The 25,474-nt window shown below is 47.0% G+C and overlaps 2 protein-coding genes across 2 annotated transcripts; both read left to right on the top strand.

The window, feature by feature from the left end:
- Positions 1-1,958: 1,958 nt before the first annotated feature.
- LOC144600814 (putative G-protein coupled receptor 139) lies at positions 1,959-4,256 on the top strand. The gene is made up of 2 exons (XM_078412706.1): positions 1,959-2,031; positions 3,364-4,256. Exons 1-2 carry the CDS (start codon positions 1,959-1,961, stop codon positions 4,254-4,256), a joined length of 966 nt encoding a protein of 321 aa, XP_078268832.1.
- Positions 4,257-13,284: 9,028 nt separating this feature from the next.
- Positions 13,285-15,446, top strand: LOC144600813 (putative G-protein coupled receptor 139). The gene is made up of 2 exons (XM_078412704.1): positions 13,285-13,357; positions 14,557-15,446. The coding sequence occupies exons 1-2, from the start codon at positions 13,285-13,287 to the stop codon at positions 15,444-15,446; spliced, it is 963 nt and encodes a 320-aa protein (XP_078268830.1).
- The last annotated feature ends 10,028 nt before the right edge of the window (positions 15,447-25,474 follow it).

The following is a 25,474-nucleotide window of genomic DNA, read 5'->3' as shown; positions in this document are numbered from 1 at the left end:
CCTTCCCAGATCTCCCTCTATCTTCCTGTCTCCACCTATATCCTTCCTTTGTCCCGCCCCCCTGACATCAGTCTGAAGAAGTGTCCCGACCCGTCCCGAGATAGAGCGATCTGCAGTGGAAGCAATCCATGCGTGGTCAATTACACTCTCGCCAGAAGTCTCAGAATTATATGAGAAATATTAAAATATCTGAGATCCAAAGTCTGTTGAGCCATCAGACAAGCTTGCACCAGAGTAGCTTCAACAATAAAGTCGCCATCCTCCAAGCAGAGAAGAGGCTCTGTGTAAGCCATATTCGCAGAGTGGTCGTACTTAGTAATAAAAATAGACTGAGCATTATGCTCATTTCCTTGCACTGGCAGAGGTGGATCCGCGTAAACTGCATCGTATCTAAACTAATAACGGAGCTGGTACCATTAAACAGCATCGTATCTAAACTAATATTAGAGCTGGTACCATTGGCCAAGGAGCCCACAATGGACCATTGTGGGCTCCTTGGCCATTGGTACCAGCTCTGATTTGTTCTGTAACTTTTCATATCTTGAGTTTCCATCTCTCCTGACTCTCAGTCTGAAGAAGGGTCTCGATCCCGAAACGTCACCTATTCCTTTTCTCCAGAGATGTTGCCTGACCCGCCGAGTTACTCCAGCACTTTGTGTCTATCTTCAATGAGATTACCAAGTTGAACAGGGATCAGTTTTCAAAAATCTTTGGATAACTTTGTGACTTCTTTGATTGAAACAGAGTGCCCATTGCAAAGCTTCAGCTGTTGCCTTTCATTCTGCCATTTCCAAGAGTAAATGCTTGCAACGGCAATTTTCGGATTAGGCTGTTAAAATGAAGATGAGATGACAAAGTGGGATGACGGCAGCTGTCGTTCCGGCAAAATATTTGATTATTCAAGTGATACTAAAGTAACGCCGACATTCCCTTCAAATTCTTTGGACCTTAAATAATGACGGAAAATATTACCTTTCCCTATTGCTGGAGGGCGGCGATTCGGACTAACACACGAGGTGGCAGGTGATCGGTGTCATGCACCAAATATCCCTGTGTCTCTGGTGCCAAATGAAGATCTGGAATGTATGCTGAATTCCTCGGTGCCGCTGGGGTTTTCAGGGAAGCAGGCAAACCAAACCGTGATAGACACAAAATGTTGGAGTAATTATTCACAAAATGCTGGAGTAACTCAGCAGGTGAGGCAGCATCGCTGGAGAGAAGGAATGAATGTGAAGTTTGGCTGGGACTCATGCCACATGGCAACCTGGTGTAGTCCCGATCTTCCAACCTACCTCATTGCGGACGGTTTTTTTCTCCCCTGTAACAATAGCTCTACAATGCTGTAACATTATATTCTGCACTCTGGTAGCCTGCTATATTTGTATATGACCTGATTGTACGATTTGACTTGATTGCATAGTACACGAACAAAAGCTTTTCATTGTACCTCGGTACACGTGAAAATAACAACCAAAGCGAATATACGTCGCAGCCTCTGGACTCATTCTATCTGATTTTAGATTTAGAGATACAGGGTACAGATCTGACGAAGGGTCCCGACCTGAAACATCACCTATCCATGTTCTTTCGGGATGCTGTCTAACCCTCTGAGTTATTCCAGCGCGTTGAGTTTTTTTTCTCTCTCCAGACTCGTACCAGATTTGGCGAGTGATGGGTTGAGGTCGAATCAAAACGCTCGCAAATGGCAGAATTCTACCGACACATTCCCTCCACAGAAACCCGCTAAACCATTAAATCATAGTTAGAGAGGGTCAGGGTTAAGATTCTTCGGGAATGGAGTGCAAGTCACCCTGGACCCCCCGGGACTGTTTAACCATAAAGAGCTTTCTTTGTCTCTGCCTGGCTTGCTTATTCCAACGGTTGTGCAATCCGTCCCAAAGGAAGTTTCCAACACTATAAGTGCGGCGCCTGAAAAGTGACAGGCAGCCCACGAGACAATGCATCGTCAACAGCTCGTTCATCGCCTCGATTTAATTTATTATCCAATCCTCGCTGCCGTCGGGGTACCCGGTGAGTGACAACAGCCAATTATTTCCACGCTGTATTGCCCTGCCTGGATAACTACCACCGATCCCGTGATGTGAATATTCCCCGAATGTGATCACTGTCGCCCGGGCTTGTTGGATGCTCGGGTTGCAATCGTCTCAGGGATGAGGTTGTTTCTTCTTTCAGCGTGAACTTCTAACAGGATAAGCCAGAGTTGGTCTAGAGACACACCTTTCGTGCTTCTTATTTCAGAAGGGACTCATTCAGTCGATGGGAAATTCTAATTGCCCAGTGTACAGAAACAGAACGCCGATAAATGCATTATTTTATATGTGTAAGAACGTTTCTGCTGTGTTTCCTTCGTTTTTTAATGCGCGTGGACATACTCCATCTGAAGCGATCAATCAATTTATATATACACTGTAATTTATCTCTGCAGTTTATATTCTTAATTATTAACACTACCTTCATTTATTCTAATGCCGCGCCGATGTTATAATCCAGACCACTGTATTATACAAATGGATCATTGTGGGCTTCACCGTTCCTTGATCATCCGGCTAGCTTTGATTTATTCTTTCAATACCTTTAATTCATTTGTTCTTTGTAATTTTTCATATCTGTTGTTTTCCTCTCCCCTGACTCTCAGTCTGAAGAAGGGTCTCGACCCGAAACCTCACCTGTTCCCGTCTCTCTAAAGATGACGTCTGAGCCGCTGTCTTACTCCAGCATTTTGTGTCTGTCTTCCGTGTAAACCAACATCTGCAGTTTCTTCCTACACTGGTTATCCAATAATTCCGATATTCTGCTATTAATACTGCGGCACGATTGCGTAGCGAAAGAGTTGCTGCCTCACAGCGACAGGTTTGGGTTTGATCCTGACCCGAGTTTGCACGTTCTCGCCGTGACCAGCGTGGGTTTTCTCCGAGATCTTCGGGTTCCTCCCACACTCCAGAGGGTTGTAGTTTAATTGGATTGCTATAAATGTAAATTGTCCCTAGTGTGTGGGGGATCGTGTTAATGTGCGGGGACCGCCGGTCGATGTGGACTCGGTGGGCCGAAGGGCCTGTTTTCGCGCTGTATCTCTAAAAGTGAAACTACTTGTGAATTTGCCCCGTGCACCCTATATTTGAATGAGAGAGACTCGTGTGGGAGGACTGAGCCCGGGTGTGTTTTGCCCGTGTAATTGAATATTCGGTCGCACAAGGATGGCCCTGGACACGGGATGCTCAACATACTTCGTGATGTCAGTTGCGTGGTTTGAATTGGGACACGTTGAGAGCAGAGCTGGATACAAAGTTGGCTTGCTCCATTCGCTCAAAACTGATCGCTAACGTCCTAATTACTCTTTTGCAGTGAACGCGGTGGCGTTGGTGATTCTGTCGCGTGGGAGGTGTGGCCTCTCCCAATGCATCACCTATTACCTGTTAGCAATGGCCGGAGCTGATCTCCTGGTGGTTATCTTTGATGTTATTTTGTACCGGATCAGTTATATATTTTTCCGCGGTTCTTTCCTGGACGTCACGCCCGTATGTCGTGTCATTATTGTGCTAGTCAATGCGGCCACGGACTCTTCCGTTTGGCTCACCGTCACCTTCACCTTCGATCGATTTGTGGCTGTTTGTTGCCAGAAGCTGAAAGCGAAATATTGCAGCAGGCAAACGGCAGCCAAGGTCATTGCAACCGTGTGTGTCATCAGCTTATTGAAATGTATTCCCTGGTATTTTGTGTTTGGACCTCGGTATACGGCCGGCAGTGTGCCCTGGGACTGCGTTGTCAAGCCAGTTTACTTTTCCTCTCCTGGCTGGGCAGCGTTTGCGTGGCTCCACCGGGCGTTCACCCCTTTCCTCCCATTCGCCTTGATCCTGTTTCTCAATATTCTGACAGTCAGACACGTTTTGGTGGCAAGCAGAGCTCGCCGCAGTTTCCGCAATCACAGCGACGGGGAGAAAGACAATGACCCCGAGATGAGGAATAGGCGGAAATCAATAGTTTTACTGTTTGCTATATCTGGGAGTTTTATCCTGCTGTGGATGTTGGGCATTCTGTATTTCATATTGTTGCGGGTTACGGGTGTGTATTATTACAAAGGCCCCAATGACCCCGTGTTTATTTTGCAACAAACCAGCCGCATGTTGCAGCTCTTGAGCTGCTGCACGAACACGTGTATTTACGCCATAACTCAGACTAAATTCAGGGAGGAGTTGAAAAATGCAATACTGTACCTGTTTGTTCGAATTAAGAAGTGAAATGTGTGACATTATAAATCAAACCTTCTCAATTGATTGTACTGACTTTGCAAAAACACAATTATTTTTAACTTTCAATAAGGGGCGCAGCGGTAGAGTTGCTGCCTTCCAGCGATTGCAGCGCCGGAGTCCCGGGTTCGATCCCGACTACGGGCTCTGTCTGTATGGAGTTTGTACGTTCTCCCCCTGACCTGCACGGGCTTTCTCCTGTCTTCAGTTTCCTCCCACACTCCAAAGACGCACAGTTTGTAGGCTAATTGGCTTGGTGTGAATGTAAAAAGGTGTCCCTAGTGTGTGCAGGATAGTGTTAATGTGCGGGGATCGCTGGTCGGCGGGACCTGATGTATCTTTCAAATTAAATTAAACTAAACTAATACATCCAAATATAATTGGGTGATCCAAATAGTGAAAACAAATTAAAATATGGGAGAGGGTTACAACTTGACACTCATTCAATCTGGTGTCGTTTGGAGAAATGGGGGAGTTCCCAGCAGCCGAACCGCAGAGAGCCATTGCAATGACCGTCTTGCGCTTGGGGAGCTCGGTGTAAGTGACCGCATCACATCCTCTAAAACAAAACGCTCCAGGATCCTCCTGGTCTCCCCGAGACCCGAGATCCGCTTGACACCACCACGCTGAGCCAGGCGTCGGGTGGGTGGTGTGGTGATGCCTTGGGTACTTTCCGATGCCGCCCGGCTCCGCCTTTGCCCAGTCCTTTGCCACATTTCCCTCTGCTGTCACACGTGAGACGCTGATTAATTAATTTAAAAATTAATCAAAATAAACTTTATTCAAGTAAAAAAATATGGAACTGTGCAAAACATTTTCCCGACATTCTGGGAGGCTATATATGCATTCATTACTGTTTACACAAATCACACAGTTTTACCCCACACCCTTGCCACTCATGTGGCGTGAAATCCCTTCCCTTATTTGGAGGAGTGTCTCCACCACACCCTGCCCCCCAATGTCCAGCAGCGGGAGGGCCCTGGACTGTGGTCCTCCCCCACAGAGCCTTGGCGTTGGCTGCACCGAGCTTCAGTGCGTCCCTCAGCAGGTACTCCTGCAGTCTGAAGCGGGCCGGTCGGCAACATTCCCTGACCGACAAGACATCTCGCTCTGCTGGGAGGTCAAGAATGTTATTCTTGAATGAATTCAATAAATGAATTATGAATGAATCAGGGAGATTAGGATTAAAGTTGTTCCCATGATCTGAGAATCAATAGACAATAGGTGCAGGAGGAGGCCATTCGGCCCTTCGAGCCAGCACCGCCATTCAATGTGATCATGGCTGATCATTCTCAATCAGTACCCTGTTCCTGCCTTCTCCCCATACACCCTGACTCCGCTATCCTTAAGAGCTCTATCTTGAATGCATGCAGAGTATTGGCCTCCACTGCCTTCGGAGGCAGAGAATTCCACAGATTCACAACTCTCTGACTGAAAACGTTTTTCCTCATCTCAGTTCTGAATGGCCTACCCCTTATTCTTAAACTGTGGCCCCTTGTTCTGGACTCCCCCAACATTGGGAACATGTTTCCTGCCTCTAACGTGTCCAACCCCTTAATAATCTTATACGTTTCGATAAGGGCGGCACGGTGGCGCAGGGGTAGAGTTGCTGCCTTACACCCCTTGACCTGTCTGCGTGGGTTTTCTCCGAGATCTTCGGTTTCCTCCCACATTCCAGGTTCGTGCAGGTATGTAGGTTAATTGACTGGGTAAATGTAAAAATAAATTAAAAAAATCCCTAGTGGGTGTAGGATAGCGCGGTAGCGCAGCGGTTGAGTTGCTGCTTTACAGCGAATGCAGCGCCGGAGACTCAGGTTCGATCCTGAGAGGGTGTCCCTAGTGGGTGTAGGATAGTGTTAATGTACGGGGATCGCTGGGCGGCACGGACTTGGTGGGCCGAAAAGGCCTGTTTCCGGCTGTATATATATGATATGATATGTAGGGGCTGTTTCCGCGCTGTATCTCTAAATCTAAATTGTCCTTCTAAATTGTAGTAGCTCCAGTCTTTCAACATATGAACAAGAGGGAGGGAGATCCAGTATCCCTGACGACTAGAATCGTTGGGAGTGCTCGTTGGGAAGTGGGGCAGCAGCTGAAGCTGAACGGCCGCAGGATACCGAGGGCTTCAGGGATACGAGTAGTCACTCCCAAAAGTAGAAAGTGGACGGGTGTTCACCAGGAAAGGGAACAGGCAAAGTGCAGGAATCTACTGTGGCCTTTGAGGTTGAAAGCATGAAATTGTTTGCAAGTTCCTCAACATTTTAATGTAATCACATTGCATACTTCTGAGTCCATTCCCAGCAGACCAGTAAATAAAGATAATTACCGTTATTTTATTTTTAAATTAATGCTTATTTATTTTTGCAACCACTTTGCTGCAGTAACCCTGCAAATTTCCCCGTTGTGGGACGAATAAAGGATTATTATTATTATTATTATTATTATTATTATGTATTTCCTTTTGATACTTAGCGTGGGTTGGGGTCGTAATCATTTAGGGGAGCGCAGGGGTAGCAGCCAAGCTTCACCATTGTATTTAGCATTACTAAAAATAACACTGCTTACCTACTCCACCACCATCTTCCAAATCCCTGATCCCTCTGCTATAAAGAAGGGCTTCAGACTCATTGAAAAGTCACAAACATGTTCCCTCGTGCTTTGAACATATCTCATTGTTAGTTCAATGTCACTCATCTGGAACACTATCATTTGGCGTAAGACACATATACAAACATGGCTTCAGTGTATAAGAAATATGGGAGAGGGAATGCAAGGATCTACATATCAGTTGGCCTTTGTCCAACCATCTGCCTATCAAATCCCCACCTCACCTATTTCCACCCGTCACTTGCCAGGCTTTGACCTGCCCTCGTCTTCCTCCAGCTTTCTCCCCCTCGCCATAATTCGTCTGAAAAGGGGCCCTGGCCTGAAATGAGCAAGTTTTCCGTGGATGTTGCCTTGCCTGAGTTACTCTAGCACTTTTTCTTGTCTTGGTATCATGTGTGTATCATATATTGTGGGCTAAATGGCCTGTTCGTGTGCTGAACCATTCTATGTTCAACGTAGTGGAGATAGAGCGATCTGCAGTATGGCTACCGTGGAAGCAATCAATGCTTGGTCAATTACTCTCTCGCCATAAGTCGCAGAATGATATGAGAAATATTAAAATATCTGAGATCCAAAGTCTGTTGAGCCATCAGACAAGTTTGCACCAGAGTAGCTTCTGCAATAAAGTCGCCATCCTCCAAGCAGAGAAGCGGCTCTGTGTAAGCATATTCGCATAGTGTCGTACTTAGTAATAAAAGTAGACTGAGTATTATGCTCATGTCCTTGCACTGGCAGAGGTGGATCAGCGTAAACTGCATCGTATCTAAACTAATAACGGAGCTGGTACCATTAAACAGCATCGTATCTAAACTAATATTAGAGCTGGTACCATTGGCCAAGGAGCCCACAAATGGTCCATTGTGGGCTCCTTGGCCATTGGTACCAGCTCTGATTTGTTCTGTAACTTTTCATATCTTGAGTTTCCCTCTCCCCTGACTATCAGTCTGAAGAAGGGTCTCGATCACAAAACATCACCTATTCCCTTTCTCCAGAGATGTTGCCTGACCCGCCGAGTTACTCCAGCACTTTCCACTCGTCCATTACGTCATCACAATAACGCACACGAGCGTGCCCCCTGTCTACAAGCCCTGGCTAAATCACCCGTGTCCATCCACACCACACAAAGCAACATGAAGCTCACTCTATTCAATATCCGGTCCCTCAACAATAAAAGCCACATTCTGAATGACTTCATCCTGGAAAATAAACTGGACTTCCTCTGTCTGACAGAAACCTGGCAACACCTCTGGATTACCTCCCACTCAACCTCACTACACCCAACGGATACTCCTACATCAATAAACCACGCTCGGAAGGCCGAGGTGGTGGGATTGCCGTAATTCACCGACAGGACTTCAAGATCAACCTCATCTCCATCTCATCTGCTCCTTCATTTGAACACCTGGCTTTCAAACTCTCTGGCCGCACACAATTAGTCATGGCAGTTGTCTACCGCCCTCCCAAACCACACCCATCATTCCTTTCTGACTTATCTGACTTTCTGACCCAGTTCTGTTCTCTCTCCCCCTCAATCCTCCTCCTCGGTGATTTCAACATCCATATGGACTCCACTGACTCCACAATAACCGCTGACTTCACTGAAATACTCAACTGCTTTAACCTCACTCAACACGTCAATTTTCCCACCCATAACAGTGGGCACATTCTGGACCTTGTCTGCTCCACTGGACTAAATCTACATCACCTCTCTGGCTCCGACCCCACCCTCTCTGATCACATAGCCATCACCATGTCTGTCAACATTCCCACCCCAGCTCCAAAGCAAAAACGCAAAATCAACTTCCGTAAGCTGAACTCTGTTTCACCTACCTCGCTCTCATCCTCCCTCTTCTGAAATAATGCCCGCCTCTCCCTTCGTTGACCTCCACAGCCCCTCTGACCTCACTGACTACTACAACCGCACTCTCTCCTCCTGCCTCGACCAGCTTGCACCTATAAAAACCAAAACAGTTTCCTTCACCCACTCTGCTCCCTGGTTTACCCCTGAACTCCGCATGATGAAAACTCATGCCCGCCAACTTGAAAGACTCCGCAACAAAACAGGTCTCACAATTCACTCCCAAGCCTACAAAGACCACCTGCAGCACTACAAAGATGCCCTCTCCCGCGCCCACTCCACCTACTACTCTCAAATAATTCACTCTGGCTCCGGAAACCCCAAAACACTCTTCTCTACAATAAACAAACTCCTCAGCCCCCTGGACACCATCTCCCAATCATTCACAGTTGACAAATGCACCACTTTCCTTTCATTCTTCCAAAGCAAAATAGACAACATCTACAGCACCTTAACCACCAACGCACCAGCTCCCCCTCAAACCACCTGCTCCCCCTTATCCTGTCAACCCCTGCCTCAGTTCTCCCCAGTCTCCACCACCGACCTCTCTGACCTCTTCACAGGAATAAAAACTGCCACCTGCTCTCTGGACCCCATCCCCTCCAGCTTTGTCAAGGCTTGCCTTCCTGCTCTCTCTCCACTTATCACTGCAACAATAAACTCCTCCCTGTCCACTGGCATCGTCCCGCCATCCCTCAAAATCGCTGCTGTCACCCCCATTCTGAAAAACCCTGACACCCCAAACAACATCAGACCAATCTCCAACCTACCCTTTCTGTCCAAAGTTTTGGAACGTGCTGTAGCTTCCCAACTCAAATACCACCTCTCTACCAATAACCTGTATGAAACTTTCCAATCCGGATTCCCCTCCAACCACTGTACTGAAACTGCGCTCCTCAAAATCACAAACGACATTCTCCTCTCCTCCGACGCTGGCAACCTCAACATCCTCATCCTACTTGACCTCAGCGCTGCCTTTGACACCATAAATCACTCCATTCTCCTCACCCGACTTGAAACCTCCTTTAACATCACCGGCACAGCCCTATCCTGGTTCAAATCTTACCTCTCTGACAGACACCAGTTCATCTCCATTAACAACTGTAAATCCCCCACCGCTCCCCTCCCCCAAGGTGTCCCCCAAGGCTCAGTCCTTGGCCCCCTCCTCTTCATCCTCTACCTGTTCCCCCTTGGTCAATTAATCCGCCATCATGGTCTCAACTTCCACTGCATCGCCAATGATATCCAGCTCCTCATCTCCACCAAGTCAATCTCCCCCACCACACACTCTACACTGACAAACTGCATCACTGAAATAAAATCTTGGCTTCAATCAAATTTCCTCAAACTCAATTGCAACAAATCTGAAATCATCATCATTGGTCCAAAAACGCTCACCAAATCCACCCAAAACTTCATCCTCAACATTGATGGTCTCCCAGTATCCACCTCCCCTCACATCCGGAATCTTGGAATCATCTTTGATCAAACCCTCTCCTTCGACAAACACATCAAACACATCACAAAGACAGCCTTCTTCCACCTCACAAACATTGCCCGTCTCCGTCCATCCCTCTCCTCCACAGCTGCAGAAACCCTCATCCACGCGTTCATCACCTCCCGTCTGGACTACTGCAACAGCCTCCTCTATGGCGCACCCTCAAAAATCATCAGTAAACTTCAATACATTCAAAACTCCGCTGCCCGTCTACTCACCCACACCCTGATCCGTGACCATTTCACCCCCGTCCTTTACAAACTCCACTGGCTCCCCATCCCCCAGAGAATCCAGTACAAAATCCTCCTCATAACCTACAAAGCCCTCCATAACCTGGCCCCATCCTACCTGAACGACCTCCTCCACAGGCACACTCCCACCTGCACCCTCCGCTCTGCTGCTGCCAATCTCCTATCCCCCCACATCCGGACCAAACTCAGATCCTGGGGGGACAGGGCTTTCTCCATCGCTGCTCCCACCCTATGGAACTCACTACCCCAAACCGTTAGAGACTCCTCCACACTCACCACATTCAAAACATCGCTGAAGTCTCACCTGTTCAGTACTGCCTTCAACCACTGAAGGTCACCTCACCTTCTGTCTCCTTTCTCTGTTCGTTTACTTATTTACTTATTTATCTATTTATTCATTTCCCTATGTTCTCTAAATCTCTGTAAAGCGTCTTTGAGTATATGAAAAGCGCTATATAAATGTAATGCATTATTATTATTATTATTATTATTATTATCACCTATTCCTTTTCTCCAGAGATGTTGCCTGACCCGCCGAGTTACTCCAGCACTTTGTATCTATCTTCAATGAGATTACCAAGTTGAACAGGGATCATTTTTCAAAAATCTTTGGATAACTTTGTGGCTTGTTTGATTGAAACAGAGTGCCCATTGCAAAGCTTCAGCTGTTGCCTTTCATTCTGCCATTTCTAAGAGTAAATGCTTGCAACGGCAATTTTCGGACCAGGCTGTTAAAATGAAGATTCCTTCATGCAACAATACTTCTTTCTGCATAAATTATATCCGCAACGACGGCAGCAGTTGTTCCGGCAAAATATTTGCTTATTCAAGTGATACTAAAGTAACGCCGACATTCCCTTCAAATTCTTTGGACCTTAAATAATGACGGAAGACATTACTTTTCCCTATTGCTGGAGGGCGGCGATTCGGACTAACACACGAGGTGGCAGGTGATCGGTGTCGTGTGCCAAATATCCCTGTGTCTCTGGTGCCAAATGAAGATCTGGAATGTATGCTGAATTCTTCGGTGCCGCTGGAGTTTTCAGGGAAGCAGGCAAACCAAAACGTGATAGACACAAAATGTTGGAGTAACGTAGCGACTCAGATGGCATAAAACTCAGCAGGACAGGCAGCATCGCTGGAGAGAAGGAATGAATGTGAAGTTTGGCTGGGACTCATGCCACATGGCAACCTGGTGTAGTATAAGAAAATAACTGCAGATGCTGGTACAAATCGATTTATTCACAAAATGCTGGAGTAACTCAGCAGGTCGGGCAGCATCTCGGGAGAGAAGGAATGGGTGACGTTTCGGGTCGAGACCCTTCTTCAGACTGATGTCAAGGGGGCGGGACAAAGGAAGGATATAGGTGGAGACACCTGTCCCTTTACCTCCCCCCTCAACTCCATCCAAGGACCCAAACAGTCTTTCCAGATGAGACAAAGGTTCACCTGCACCTCCTCCAACCTCATCTATTGCATCGGCTGCTCTAGATTTCAACTTATTTACATCGGCGAAACCAAGCGCAGGCTCGGCGATCGCTTCGCTGAACACCTGCGCTCGGTCCCATTAACAAAACTGATCTCCCGGTGGCCGAGCACTTTAACTCCCCCTCCCATTCCCAGTCTGACCTTTCTGTCATGGGCCTCCTCCAGTGCCATAGTGAGGCCCACCGGAAATTGGAGGAACAGCACCACATATTTCGCCTGGGCAGTTTGCAGCCCGGTGGTATGAACGTCGACTTCTCCAACTTTAGATAGCTCCTCTGTCCCTCTCTTCCCCTCCTCCTTCCCAGATCTCCCTCTATCTTCCTGTCTCCACCTATATCCTTCCTTTGTCCCACCCCCTTGACATCAGTCTTAAGGATAGCGGAGTGAGGGGGTATGGGGAGAAGGCAGGAACGGGGTACTGATTGAGAGTGATCAGCCATGATCGCATTGAATGGCGGTGCTGGCTCGAAGGGCTGAATGGCCTACTCCTGCACCTATTGTCTATTGTCTATTGTCAGTCTGAAGAAGGGTCTCGACCCGAAACGTCACCCATTCCTTCTCTCCCGAGATGCTGCCCGACCTGCTGAGTTACTCCAGCATTTTGTGAATAAAGCAACCTGGTGTAGTCCCGATCTTCCAACCTACCTCATTACGGACGTTTTTTTCTCCCCTGTAACAGTAGCTCTGCAATGCTGCAACATTATATTCTGCACTCTGGTAGCCTTCTATATTTGTATATGACCTGATTGTACGATTTGACTTGACTGCATAGTACAAGAACAAAAGCTTTTCATTGTACCTCGGTACACGTGAAAACAACAACCAAAGCGAATATACGTCGTAGCCTCTGGACTCATTCTATCTGATTTTAGATTTAGAGATATAGGGTACAGATCTGACGAAGGGTCCCGACCTGAAACATCACCTAACCATGTTCTTTCGGGATGCTGTCTAACCCTCTGAGTTATTCCAGCGCGTTGTGTTTTTTTTTCTCTCCAGACTCGTACCAGATTTGGCGAGTGATGGGTTGAGGTCGAATCATAACGTTCGCAAATGGCAGAATTCTACCGACACATTCCCTCCACAGAAACGCGCTAGACCATTAAATCATAGTTAGAGAGGGTCAGGGTTAAGATTCTTCGGGAATGGAGTGCAAGTCACCCTGGACACCCCCCCCCCCCCCCCCCCCCCCCCCATAAAGAGCTTTCTTTGTCTCTGCCTGGCTTGCTTATTCCAACGGTTGTGCAATCCGTCCCAAAGGAAGTTTCCAACATTATAAGTGCGGCGCCTGATAAGTGACAGGCAGCCCACGAGACAATGCATCGTCAACAGCTCGTTCATCGCCTCGATTTAATTTATTATCCAATCCTCGCTGCCGTCGGGGTACCCGGTGAGTGACAACAGCCAATTATTTCCACGCTGTATTGCCCTGCCTGGCTAACTACCACAGATTCCGTGGTGTAAATATTCCCCGAATGTGATCACTGTCGCCCGGGCTTGTTGGATGCTCGGGTTGCAATCGTCTCAGGGATGAGGTTGTTTCTTCTTTCAGCGTGAACTTCTAACAGGATAAGCCAGAGTTGGTCTAGAGAGGCACCTTTCGTGCTTCTTATTTCAGAAGGGACTCGTTCAGTCGATGGGAAATTCTAATTGCCCAGTGTACAGAAACATAACGCCGATAAATGCATTATTTTATATGTGTAAGAACGTTTCTGCTGTGTTTCCTTCGTTTTTTAATGCGCGTGGACATACTCCATCTGAAGCGATCAATCAATTTATATATACACTGTAATTTATCTCTGCAGTTTATATTCTTAATTATTAACACTATCTTCATTTATTCTAATGCCGCGCCGATGTTATAATCCAGACCACTGTATTATACAAATGGATCATTGTGGGCTTCACCGTTCCTTGATCATCCGGCTGGCTTTGATTTATTCTTTCAATACCTTTAATTCATTTGTTCTTTGTAATTTTTCATATCTGTTGTTTTCCTCTCCCGTGACTCTCAGTCTGAAGAAGGGTCTCGACCCGAAACCTCACCTGTTCCCGTCTCTCTAAAGATGCCGTCTGCGCCGCTGCCTTACTCCAGCATTTTGTGTCTGTCTTCGGTGTAAACCAACATCTGCAGTTTCTTCCTACACTGGTTATCCAATAATTCCGATATTCTGCTATTAATACTGCGGCACGATTGCGTAGCGAAAGAGTTGCTGCCTCACAGCGACAGGTTTGGGTTTGATCCTGACCCGAGTTTGCACGTTCTCGCCGGTCGATGTGGACTCGTTGGGCCGAAGGGCCTGTTTTCGCGCTGTATCTCTAAAAGTGAAACTACTTGTGAATTTGCCCCGTGCACCCTATATTTGAATGAGAGAGACTCGTGTAGGAGGACTGAGCCCGGGTGTGTTTTGCCCGTGTAATTGAATATTCGGTCGCACAAGGATGGCCCTGGACACGGGATGCTCAACATACTTCGTGATGTCAGTTGCGTGGTTTGAATTGGGACACGTTGAGAGCAGAGCTGGATACAAGTTGGCTCGCTCCATTCGCTCAAAACTGATCGCTAACGTCCTAATTACTCTTTTGCAGTGAACGCGGTGGCGTTGGTGATTCTGTCGCGTGGGAGGTGTGGCCTCTCCCAATGCATCACCTATTACCTGTTAGCAATGGCCGGAGCTGATCTCCTGGTGGTTATCTTAGATGTCGTTTTGTACCGGATCAGTTATATATTTTTCCGCGGTTCTTTCCTGGACTTCACGCCCGTATGTCGTGTCATTATTATGCTGCTCAATGCGGCCACGGACTCTTCCGTTTGGCTCACCGTCACCTTCACCTTCGATCGATTTGTGGCTATTTGTTGCCAGAAGCTGAAAGCGAAATATTGCAGCAGGCAAACGGCAGCCAAGGTCATTGCAACCGTGTGTGTCATCAGCTTATTGAAATGTATTCCCTGGTATTTTGTGTTTGGACCTCGGTATAGGGTCGGCAGTGTGCCCTGGGACTGCGTTGTCAAGCCAGTTTTTTCCTCTCCTGGCTGGGCAGCGTTTGCGTGGCTCCACCGGGCGTTCACCCCTTTGCTCCCATTCACCTTGATCCTGTTTCTCAATATTCTGACAGTCAGACATGTTTTGGTGGCAAGCAGAGCTCGTCGCAGTTTCCGCAATCACAGCGACGGGGAGAAAGATAATGACCCCGAGATGAGGAATAGGCGGAAATCAATAGTTTTACTGTTTGCTATATCTGGGAGTTTTATCCTGCTGTGGATGTTGGACATTCTGTATTTCATATTGTTGCGGGTTACGGGTGTGTATTATTACAAAGGCCCCAATGACCCCGTGTTTATTTTGCAACAAACCAGCCGCATGTTGCAGCTCTTGAGCTGCTGCACGAACACGTGCATTTACGCCATAACTCAGACTAAATTCAGGGAGGAGTTGAAAAATGCAATACTGTACCTGTTTGTTCGAATTAAGAAGTGAAATGTGTGATATTATAAATCAAACCTTCTCAATTGATTGTACTGACTTTGCAAAAACACAATTATTTTTAACTTTCAATAAGGGTTGCTGCCTTACAGCGCTTGCAGCGCCGGAGTCCCGGATTCGATCCCGACTACGGGTTCTGTCTGTATGGAGTTTGTACGTTCTCCCCCTGACCTGCGCGGGCTTTCTCCTGTCTTCAGTTTCCTCCCACACTCCAAAGACGCACAGTTTGTAGGCTAATTGGCTTGGTATGAATGTAAAAAGGTGTCCCTAGTGTGTGCAGGATAGTGTTAATGTGCGGGGATCGCTGGTCGGCGGGACCTGGTGTATCTTTCAAACTAAACTAAACTAAACTAATACATCCAAATATAATTGGGTGATCCAAATAGTGAAAACAAATTAAAATATGGGGGAGGGTTACAACTTGACACTCATTCAATCTGGTGTCGTTTGGAGAAATGGGGGAGTTCTCCAGCAGCCGAACCGCAGAGAGCCATTGCAATGACCGTCTTGCGCTTGGGGAGCTCGGTGTAAGTGACCGCATCACATCCTCTAAAACAAAACCCTCCAGGATCCTCCTGGTCTCCCCGAGACCCGAGATCCGCTTGACACCGCCACGCTGAGCCGGGCGCCGGGTGGCTGGTGTGGTGATGCCTTGGGTACTTTCCGATGCCGCCCGGCTCCGCCTTTGCCCAGTCCTTTGCCACATTCCCCTCTGCTGCCACACGTGAGACGCTGATTAATTAATTAAAAAATTAATCAAAATAAACTTTATTCAAGCAAAAAAATATGTATGCTACAGGAACTGTGCAAAACATTTTTTCCCGACATTCTGGGAGCCTATTATACATGCATTCATTACTGTTTACACAAATCACACAATTTTACCCCACACCCTTGCCACTCACATGGCGTGAAATCCCTTCCCTTATTTGGAGGAGTGTCTCCACCACACCCTGCCCCCCAATGTCCAGCAGCGGGAGGGCCCTGGACTGTGGTCCTCCCCCACAGAGCCTTGGCGTTGACTGCACCGAGCTTCAGTGCGTCCCTCAGCAGGTACTCCTGCAGTCTGAAGCGGGCCAGTCGGCAACATTCCCTGACCGACAAGACATCTCGCTCTGCTGGGAGGTCAAGAATGTTATTCTTGAATGAATTCAATAAATGAATTATGAATGAATCAGGGAGATTAGGATTAAAGTTGTTCCCATGATCTGAGAATCAATAGACAATAGGTGCAGGAGGAGGCCATTCGGCCCTTCGAGCCAGCACCGCCATTCAATCTGATCATGGCTGATCATTCTCAATCAGTACCCCGTTCCTGCCTTCCCCCCATACCCCATGACTCCGCTATCCTTACGAGCTCTATCTAGCTCTCTCTTGAATGCATCCAGAGAATTGGCCTCCACTGCCTTCTGAGGCAGATAATTCCACAGATTCACAACTCTCTGACTGAAAAAGTTTTTCCTCATCTCAGTTCAAAATGGCCTACCCCTTATTCTTAAACTGTGGCCCCTTGTTCTGGATTCCCCCAACATTGGGAACATGTTTCCTGCCTCTGTGTCCAACCCCTTAATAATCTTATACGTTTCGATAAGATCATGTATCTGTACACTGTAATCATGTATCTATGCGCTGTAAATGGATTGATTGTAATCATGGATTAAACTAAATCTGGGGAACACAGGTAGGCCCATGTGTTTTCCGACTGAGAAGGCGGTGCTAGACCTTGTGAGAGCAGTTTGAAGTAGCTAAGGAGTTTTTGGAGTCATCGGAGAAGATGGCCCTTGGGACAGTGTGAAGATCCAGCTCTATCAGATGAATATTTACGAGTCAAGAGTGTTCATTTGTCAGTATGAACTAGAGTAATGACAGTCTCACTTACTTTACAGGCATATTTGATGCAAAAACACAATGAATAAATACACCAAATAAGACACAATAATAATAAATAACACAAATAAATACGTCAAACATTTTCAGGTATTGTAAGTAAACCAGATCATGATGGTGCAAAAGGCACAACGATCGGGTTGGTCCAAGACCCAACATAGGATTGACATCCCAACCATCGAAGAGATCTACATGATGCAGCTATATCAAAGACACACACCACCCAGGCCACGTTCTCACCTCGATAGGACCTTCCTCTCACTCTCTTTCCATCCCTCCCCCACCCAAGTCGTACCAGCTTCAAAATTGAGTCTCATTGTCTTTATTCGTTCTCACCTAACAAACAGCTAACAATGACCAGGGGCCTGTGGACTTTGACATCATGAAGCCCGCGGTCTCAGGTAAGAAGAGGCCGACTCGGGAGCTCCATGCCGAGGAGAGTTTCAACTGCCCCGATGCAGGAGCTTCGATCACCCTGATGGGGGCTTCGATCGTCGGCTGCGGGGGCTTTGATCGCCCCGACTGCGGATGGTTTGACTGCCCCGACTGCGGGAGAACAAGAGGAAGTAGTTTGAACTTTATTGCCTTCCAACACGGTGAGGAATGTGGAGTCCACTGTGATGTTAACTTTTATGTGGTTGTGTGTCTTATTGCTTTTCACTTAGTATGGCTGTATGGTAACTTAAATTTCGCTTTACCTCGATTGGTACATGTGACAATAAACTGACTTTGAAACCTTGAGTTTCCTTTGTTATCGTTTCATTTTTGCATGTCTTTGGTTCATTTGTTCTATATCTCTCCACATCACTGTCTATATCTCTCGTTTATCTTTCCCCTGACTCTCAGTCTGAAGAAGGGTCTCGACCCGAAACGTCACCTATTCCGTTTCTCCAGAGATGTGGTCTGACCCGCTAAGTTACTCCAGCTTTTTGTGTCTATCTTTGGTTAAAACCACCATCTGCAGTTCCTTCAAACACGTGTAGCTCTATGTTGCATTCAATTGCCTTTACTTCAGTAGACCTTCGCAATCGCATTATACTTAATTGGTGCCCCTTGCTTAGTTACAACGATACAGAATCCGAATGTCCCACAGCCAGTGATTTGTTTTGATGACCTTAAAGTTACATTGCAAGTTAAATTGTGAAGTTTTTATTTTCTATTTTGCCATTTGGTTCTCAATTTAATTAATATCTTATATCCACATAAATCTATAATTCCTGAATATTTTTGAAAAGTTCTCGAAGTAGGGGGGCAATTTGGGAATTAATTCTTATGAGGAAAATTAGGACCTAGCCCCTTGGTCATTATTCTGGAGGCTATGGTGGCAGAGGTAGAACATAGTAATTAGAGCACCATCTCCTTATAAATTATGGAAAGATAATGATCAAAAATCAAGTCCATTACTTGCTGTGAACTGAATTCACCAATGTATGTCTTCAAGTGTTTTAGGGTGGCACAAGAGGATCTCCACTGAAGTAGAGTCATAGAGAGACTATATGACACTATGAGCAGTCGTGGAGCTACTGCCTCAAAGCGGCAGAGGTCTGAGTTTGATCCTGACCCCAGGCGCTGTCTTTATGGAATTTGCAAAATCTCTCTGTGACTGCATGGGTTTCCTCTGCATGCTCCAGTTTCATCCCACATTAAAAGGACATGGGGTTTGTAGATTAATTAGTCTCTGTAAATTGCCTCGAGTGTTTAGGGGAGTGGGTGTGAATGTGGCAATAACCTGGAACTGGTGTGAGCGGCTAATCGACAGTTCACATGAGCTCAGTGGGCCGAAGGGCCTTTTTCCATGTTGTACCTTTCAAATCAAGGGCGGCACAGTGGCGCTGCAGTAGAGTTGCTGCCTTAAAGACGTGAGGTCGGTCCTGACTACAGGTGCTGTTTGTACAGAGTTTGTATGCTCTCCCTGTGACTGCACTGTGCCAATTGCATGCACGCCTTTTGAACCTGAGGGGCAAAAAGGGAGGTGGGTTTATGGAACGAGATGTCAGAGCAGGTAGTTGAGGCAGATGCTATAAGAGCATTTAAAAGACACTTGGGCAGGGACATCGATGGAGACTGTGAAGTTCGAATAGACAAAAATGCAGATGAAATGTCAGAATCTCATTACAAGTTTTACGTGAGGTGAAGGGCAACTTGGTAGCCAGCTCCTCCGAGTGTCTCTGGAAACTTGGATCTCCTATGCCCTGGGCTTTCTTCCTGACCTTTGACCGTGATGCCTTCTGTGCACTATCCTTGCTGCTTTTGACCTTCTGTTTGTGTCCTTGACAATAGCTTAACATCACCAAAAATCTCAGCCCCCAGGCACTGGCCATCAGCAAACTGCCAGCCAGCTTATAGGTGAGACCCATGAGACCGCAACTCCACACTGTTTGGGACAATTGGTTGCACCTCTTCAGTTCATCTGTTTGCAGAAATGAAATTCAATTAGTTTTAGTTTAGTTTATTGTCACGGGTACCAATGTGCAGTGAAAAGCATTTTGTTACATGCTATCCAGTCAGTGGAAAGACTATACATGATTACAATCCAGTCGTTCCACCATGCGCAGATACTGGGTAAAGAGAATAACATTTAGTGCAAGAGAAACTCCACTAAAGTCCGATTAATGAGGGTTCGACTGTCTCCAATGAGGTAGATGTAGCTCAAGACTGCTCTCTAGTTGGGAATAGAATGATTCAGTTGCCTGATTACAGCTGGGAAGAATCTGGAGGTATACGTTTTCTCACTTCTGAACCTCTTGCCCAACGGGAGAGGGGAGAAGAGAGAGTGACCGGGTGAGACCCATTCTTGATTATGCTGGTGGCCTTGCCAAAGCAGCATGAAGAATATTACCAACCATCAGATGTCTCCCTACTCCAAGAACTCCAACAATTTGTTTCAGCTGCAACGGATTTATCGTCTCAACTAAGGTAATTGAGTTTGCCTCATGATACCATAGGCTAATATTAACTAGCCACAATATAACTACGTACATTGTGTACAGTGTATAGTGTTTCTCTGCCAGCACAATAAACCTCACATTTACTCTAGTTTTCCAAGTCTAAATAGCATACATAGTCAGTCATAAAAAAGTTAGCAATGGATGGTATAGCCTGTGCCATGTGCATGCAGGCCTATTGTGAAACTGTTGTGCTCAATTTCCATCCATGACATGAGGTTGTCTTAATTATAAATGTAACTATTCCTAAGGCCGCACTAGGATAAGGGGGGTTGAGGGGAATGGTTGGGGGGGGGGGGGAGGGAGGGGAGGAGGGAGGCGAGGAAGGAGGGGAAGGGGGAGGGGGGGAGGCGACGGTGCTGCACCAATGCAGGAGAGGTTTGGGCCCAACGGGTCCACTTGGTCTAGTTCTTAAACGTTGCGATAGTCCCTGCCTCAACTCCCTCCTCCGGCAGCTCGTTCTATACACCCATCACCCTTTGTGTGAAAAAGCTACCCCTCAGATTTCTATAAAATCTTTCCTCCTTCATCTTAAACCTATGCCCTCTGGCTCTCAATTCCTTTACACTGGGCATGAGATTCTGTGCATCTATTCCTCTCGTGCTTTATGCACTATAAGATAACCCCTCATTCTCCTGCGCTCCAGGGAATAATGTCACAGCCTGCTCAACCTCCCTGTAACTCAGACCCTCAAGTCCTTGCAACATCATCGTAAATCTTCTCTGCTCCCTTTCCAACTTAACATATTCTTTAACATAGTGCCCTGAACTGAACACAACTGTAGACTCAGGGAATTAGTTTAACTTGACATCATCACGGACATTGTAGGTTGAAGGACCTGTTCCTGTGCTGCACTGTTCTATGTACTTGTTCGATGTTCTAAAGGGCGATACTATAAAAATCAATATTGACAAGTGAAACACAAGATCTGCTCTGCTCAGGATTCTTTAGCAGTCCTAATCCCATGGATCTTGTGATTAGTCTCTGCCAGTTCCAACCTCACTTCTAGAATTCACCTTGAGGTTGCCATGACCAGAAACAAGCCCCGATTCCTGTGGGTAAGCTGGGTAAAGATGAAGCACTGATGGTTTTAGATCTTTAACCAATTGGTGATGAATATATCAGTTTGAAATTCCTTGGCTCGTGAAATAATGAGGATATTCTTGTGTCATTTACACTTCTGTGTATTTTTGTACAGGATAAATTGTTACACAACATTAATGATACATGTAATAAATAATATTGTACATCTGAGGCTGCATTTTACATTGTCATATGAATGTGCATGAAGTTCATATATTTTAATGCTTTCAAGGGAATACTCTTTTAAATTTGAAAATGTATCTGGTACATTCCATTTGTTGCTGCATCTAATAATAGCCCAGAGCAACTCAACATTGATGACTCTACAAATACTTAAATACGAGCACATGATAAATATGAGCTCAGTTAGTAACTTAAAACTGCGGCACTATTTTGTGTTCATTAGGTAGAAACGATTTTTCTGTTCTGAGATCTTTGAAGGATTTCCAAAAATGCTCCCAATTTCTCAATCACAAATTACAGCAAACCCTTGTTACAACAGACTGTTGGGGGGAAGGTGGTGTCCATTATTGCTGATTGTCCGCTATAACTGAGTGAGGGATTATCATTTATTATTTATCGTTTATTATATAAACAACTACAGTTGCTGGTTAATACACAAAAGGACACAAAATGGTGTCGTAACTCAGCTGGTCAGGCAGCATTTTTGGATAGCTGACGCCTTGGGTCCCAGATTCTTTTTCAGACTCTCAGTCTGGAACTGGACCTGGAATCCTGGTGAGTTGATGGCTGGGGGAGAGGCGAGGATTGGCACAGTCATTGGTCTCGACCTGCAGGTGGCCGGAGTGCAAGAAATGGCGGCAGAGGTGGTGATGGTGGCAACAACTGTGGGGGTGGTGATGGTGGGGAGTCTGCGGGGGTGGTGATGGTTGAGACTGTGGGGGTGGTGATGGTGGAGACTGTGGGGGTGGTGATGGTGGGGAGACTGTGGGAGTGGTGATGGTGGAGACTGGGGGTGGTGATGGTGGAGAGACTGCTGTGGTGGTGATGGTGGGGAGACTGTGGGGGTGGTGGTGGGGAGACTGCAGTGGTGGTGATGGTGGGGAGACTGCGGGGGTGGTGATGGTGGAGACTGGGGGTGGTGATGGTGGAGAGACTGCAGTGGTGGTGATGGTGGGGAGACTGGGGGTGGTGGTGGGGAGACTGCAGTGGTGGTGATGGTGGGGAGACTATGGTGGTGGTGATGGTGGAGAGACTGTGGGGGTGGTGATGGTGGGGAGACTGTGGGGGTGGTGATGGTGGGGAGACTGTGGGGGTGGTGATGGTGGAGACTGCAGTGGTGGTGATGGTGGACACTGCAGTGGTGGTGATGGTGGAGACTGCAGTGGTGGTGATGGTGGAGACTGCAGCGGTGGTGGCAGCACCAGCTGCCCAGCCTGGCAATGAAGATCAGTTCGCTACAACCAAAATCCTCTTGTGGGGGAGGGTTTGCCAGCTATCACAGTCGTGTGCCCGGATCACAAGTGCTCCAGGTTGATGGGTGGCCCTGCAGCGGTGGGTAGTAGGTGGGTAGTAATAAGGCAAATGCTATGTTAGCATTTATTTCAAGAGGATCAGAATATAAAAACATGGATGTAATGTTGAGGCTTTATAAAGCATTAGCCAAACCACATTCAGTGTACAACTGATGTGGTTTGCATTGGGTACATATCTCAGACAGCAATTGCCAAATCTCCGGGAGAGAGGAGACTGTAAATGCTCGATTCTTGAGGAAATTCAACAGACCGCTGAAATGGGTCAGATAACATCTGTGGAGGGAAGTACGTTCATAAGTGAGGGTACGTTCATATCCAAACCACATTCAGTCTGAAGAAGGGTCTCGACCCGAAACGTCACCCATTCCTTCTCTCCTGAGATGCTGCCTGACCTGCTGAGTTACTCCAGCATTTTGTGAATAAATACCATAAGTGTATTGTGAGCAGTTTTGGGCCTCATATCTGAGGAAGGATGTGCTATGTTTGAGAGGGTCCAGGTGAGGTTTACAAGAATGATTCATGGGATGATAGGGTTAATGTATGATGTGCATTTGACGGCACTGGATAGAGTGGATGCGGAAAGGGAGAGTCTGGGGCCGGGCGGCATAGTATCAGAATAAAACGACGTACCTTTAGAAGGAGACGAGGAGGAATTTATTTCGTCGGAGGGTGGTGCATCTGTGGAATTCATTGCAACAGACAGCTGTGGAGACCAAGTTATTGGGTATTTTTAAGGCAGAGACTGACAGATTCTTGATTAGTACGGGTGTCAAGGGTTATGGGGGAAGCCGAATGACTTAATTCTGCTCCTATGACTTATGAACGTACTTCCCTCCACAGATAGACAATAGACAATAGGTGCAGGAGGAGGCCATTCGGCCCTTCGAGCCAGCACCGCCATTCAATGTGATCATGGCTGATCATTCTCAATCAGTACCCCGTTCCTGCCTTCTCCCCATACCCCCTGACTCCGCTATCCGTAAGAGCTCTATCTAGCTCTCTCTTGAATGCATTCAGAGAATGCTATCTGACCCGCTGAGATCCTCCAGCAGTCTGTTGAATTTCCTCAAGAATCGAGCATTTACAGTCTCCTCTCTCCCGGAGATTTTGGCAACTGCTGTCTGAGATATGCGACCAATGCGTTGTTAGTGTAGTGGCGGGCACTGCGGCCAAGGGGGTGACACGAAGACAGTGCCCCGGCATCGCTATCCTGCAGGTTGCAGTCGAGAAACTACGACGCAAACTGTGCCGTTTCGGCAATTTCACTGGACGTTGTTACGGCTATTGAGGGAAGCATATCTGTGCCTGGTGCTACCGCGCTTCCCATCGCTGTCTCCAGAGAGCAACGCAAATTTGACCAAGGCAGTTAACTGGCCCTTCGGCCCATCGAGTCTACACCGACCAGCGATCCCCGCACCCCGCACACAAGCATTATCCTATATATACACTAAGGACAATTTACAATGATATACCAAGCCAATTAACCTACTGTGCATCTTTGGAGTGGTGGGAACTGCTGTGGCAGAATCATAGAGTGTTAGCTCAGAGTTTGCATTCCACACCGATGTCTGAGGAACAGAGACTATGCAGAGACTATGCAGAGACTATGCAACTGAGCTGCGCTCCGGGACGATCGAGCACAACCCACGTCGTGGCCGCGTCGCGTTCTGCTCTTCTCGGAGCCCCGCTCTGCTGCCCGGTGTCCTGTTCGCCTGGGCAACTGCTTGTTGGAGCCCAAAGAAGTATCACTCCGCGCCCTAATATAAAACATGCACAGCTCTTGGACATTTGTCGATCCGCTTGAACACTGGGAAGGAGTTGCGAATGTGGAAAGGGTAAATGGACGAGGTGATTGGGAAGGGGGAAGATAAGCGGAGGGTGGCAAGGAGGGTGGCAAAGATGGAGAAAGGGAGGGAGGGAAGGAGGGAGGGAGGGAGGGTTGCAGAGTGAGGGAGGGAGGGTTGCGGAGTGAGGGAGGGAGGGAGGTGCATAGAGACGGGAAGGAGGCAGGATGGAGTTGGTCGCTATTATGGAATGGGGGTCATTTGTTGGGCGGCGTTCAGTGCCTGTTGGGTCTAGTGTTGAGATTTTATAGGAGAATTGGAGGCCTCTGGACGTGTGATGATAATGGAGCGGGCATTCCTGCTTGGATGGTTGTGAATCTATGGGCAGCAGAGAAAACTGTGCTTATTGAAACAGTTAGAAAATTGCGTGTACCGAGATGCAGTGAAAAGCTTTGTGTCACGTCTCGTCAAATCATATCCTGAGAACAATCATAAACAAATAGAAGTGTGCTGAGAGGAAGGCGATGTTAGAGGTGCCTGTTTGAAATGAATGTTTTGAGGCTTAAATGAAGCCTGTTTTCCTGGGAGTGGGTTGGGATGGAATGAAGGAAGGGGTGATGCCTCTTGGATTGGCAGTGCCTAGTCTGTTAATGGTTTGGGGGCTGAGCAGTGGGATTAGTGAGCTACTTAAACACTTAATTGGCATGAGTAAAGAACAGGGAATTTGGTAGCTGTCATTGCTGGTGATTGTGCTTGTGTTTTGGGAAGTACTTTTTTAGTCTTGCCTCTTCCCCCCTGCCTCCCTTTCTGTTTATTCTTTTTTTTTT

Source organism: Rhinoraja longicauda, chromosome 16 (genome assembly GCF_053455715.1).
Source record: "Rhinoraja longicauda isolate Sanriku21f chromosome 16, sRhiLon1.1, whole genome shotgun sequence".
In the NCBI taxonomy this organism is placed as follows: Eukaryota; Metazoa; Chordata; class Chondrichthyes; order Rajiformes; family Arhynchobatidae; genus Rhinoraja; species Rhinoraja longicauda.
This window is presented reverse-complemented; position numbering and strand designations above follow the sequence as displayed.

Bases quoted from the DNA above. Each gene is read 5' to 3' on its own strand.
- LOC144600813 (XM_078412704.1), top strand. From the start codon at position 13,285: ATGCATCGTCAACAGCTCGTTCATCGCCTCGATTTAATTTATTATCCA. The intron at 13,358-14,556 runs GTGAGTGACAAC...ACTCTTTTGCAG, and splicing joins CGCTGCCGTCGGGGTACCCG to TGAACGCGGTGGCGTTGGTG.
- LOC144600814 (XM_078412706.1), top strand. From the start codon at position 1,959: ATGCATCGTCAACAGCTCGTTCATCGCCTCGATTTAATTTATTATCCA. The intron at 2,032-3,363 runs GTGAGTGACAAC...ACTCTTTTGCAG, and splicing joins CGCTGCCGTCGGGGTACCCG to TGAACGCGGTGGCGTTGGTG.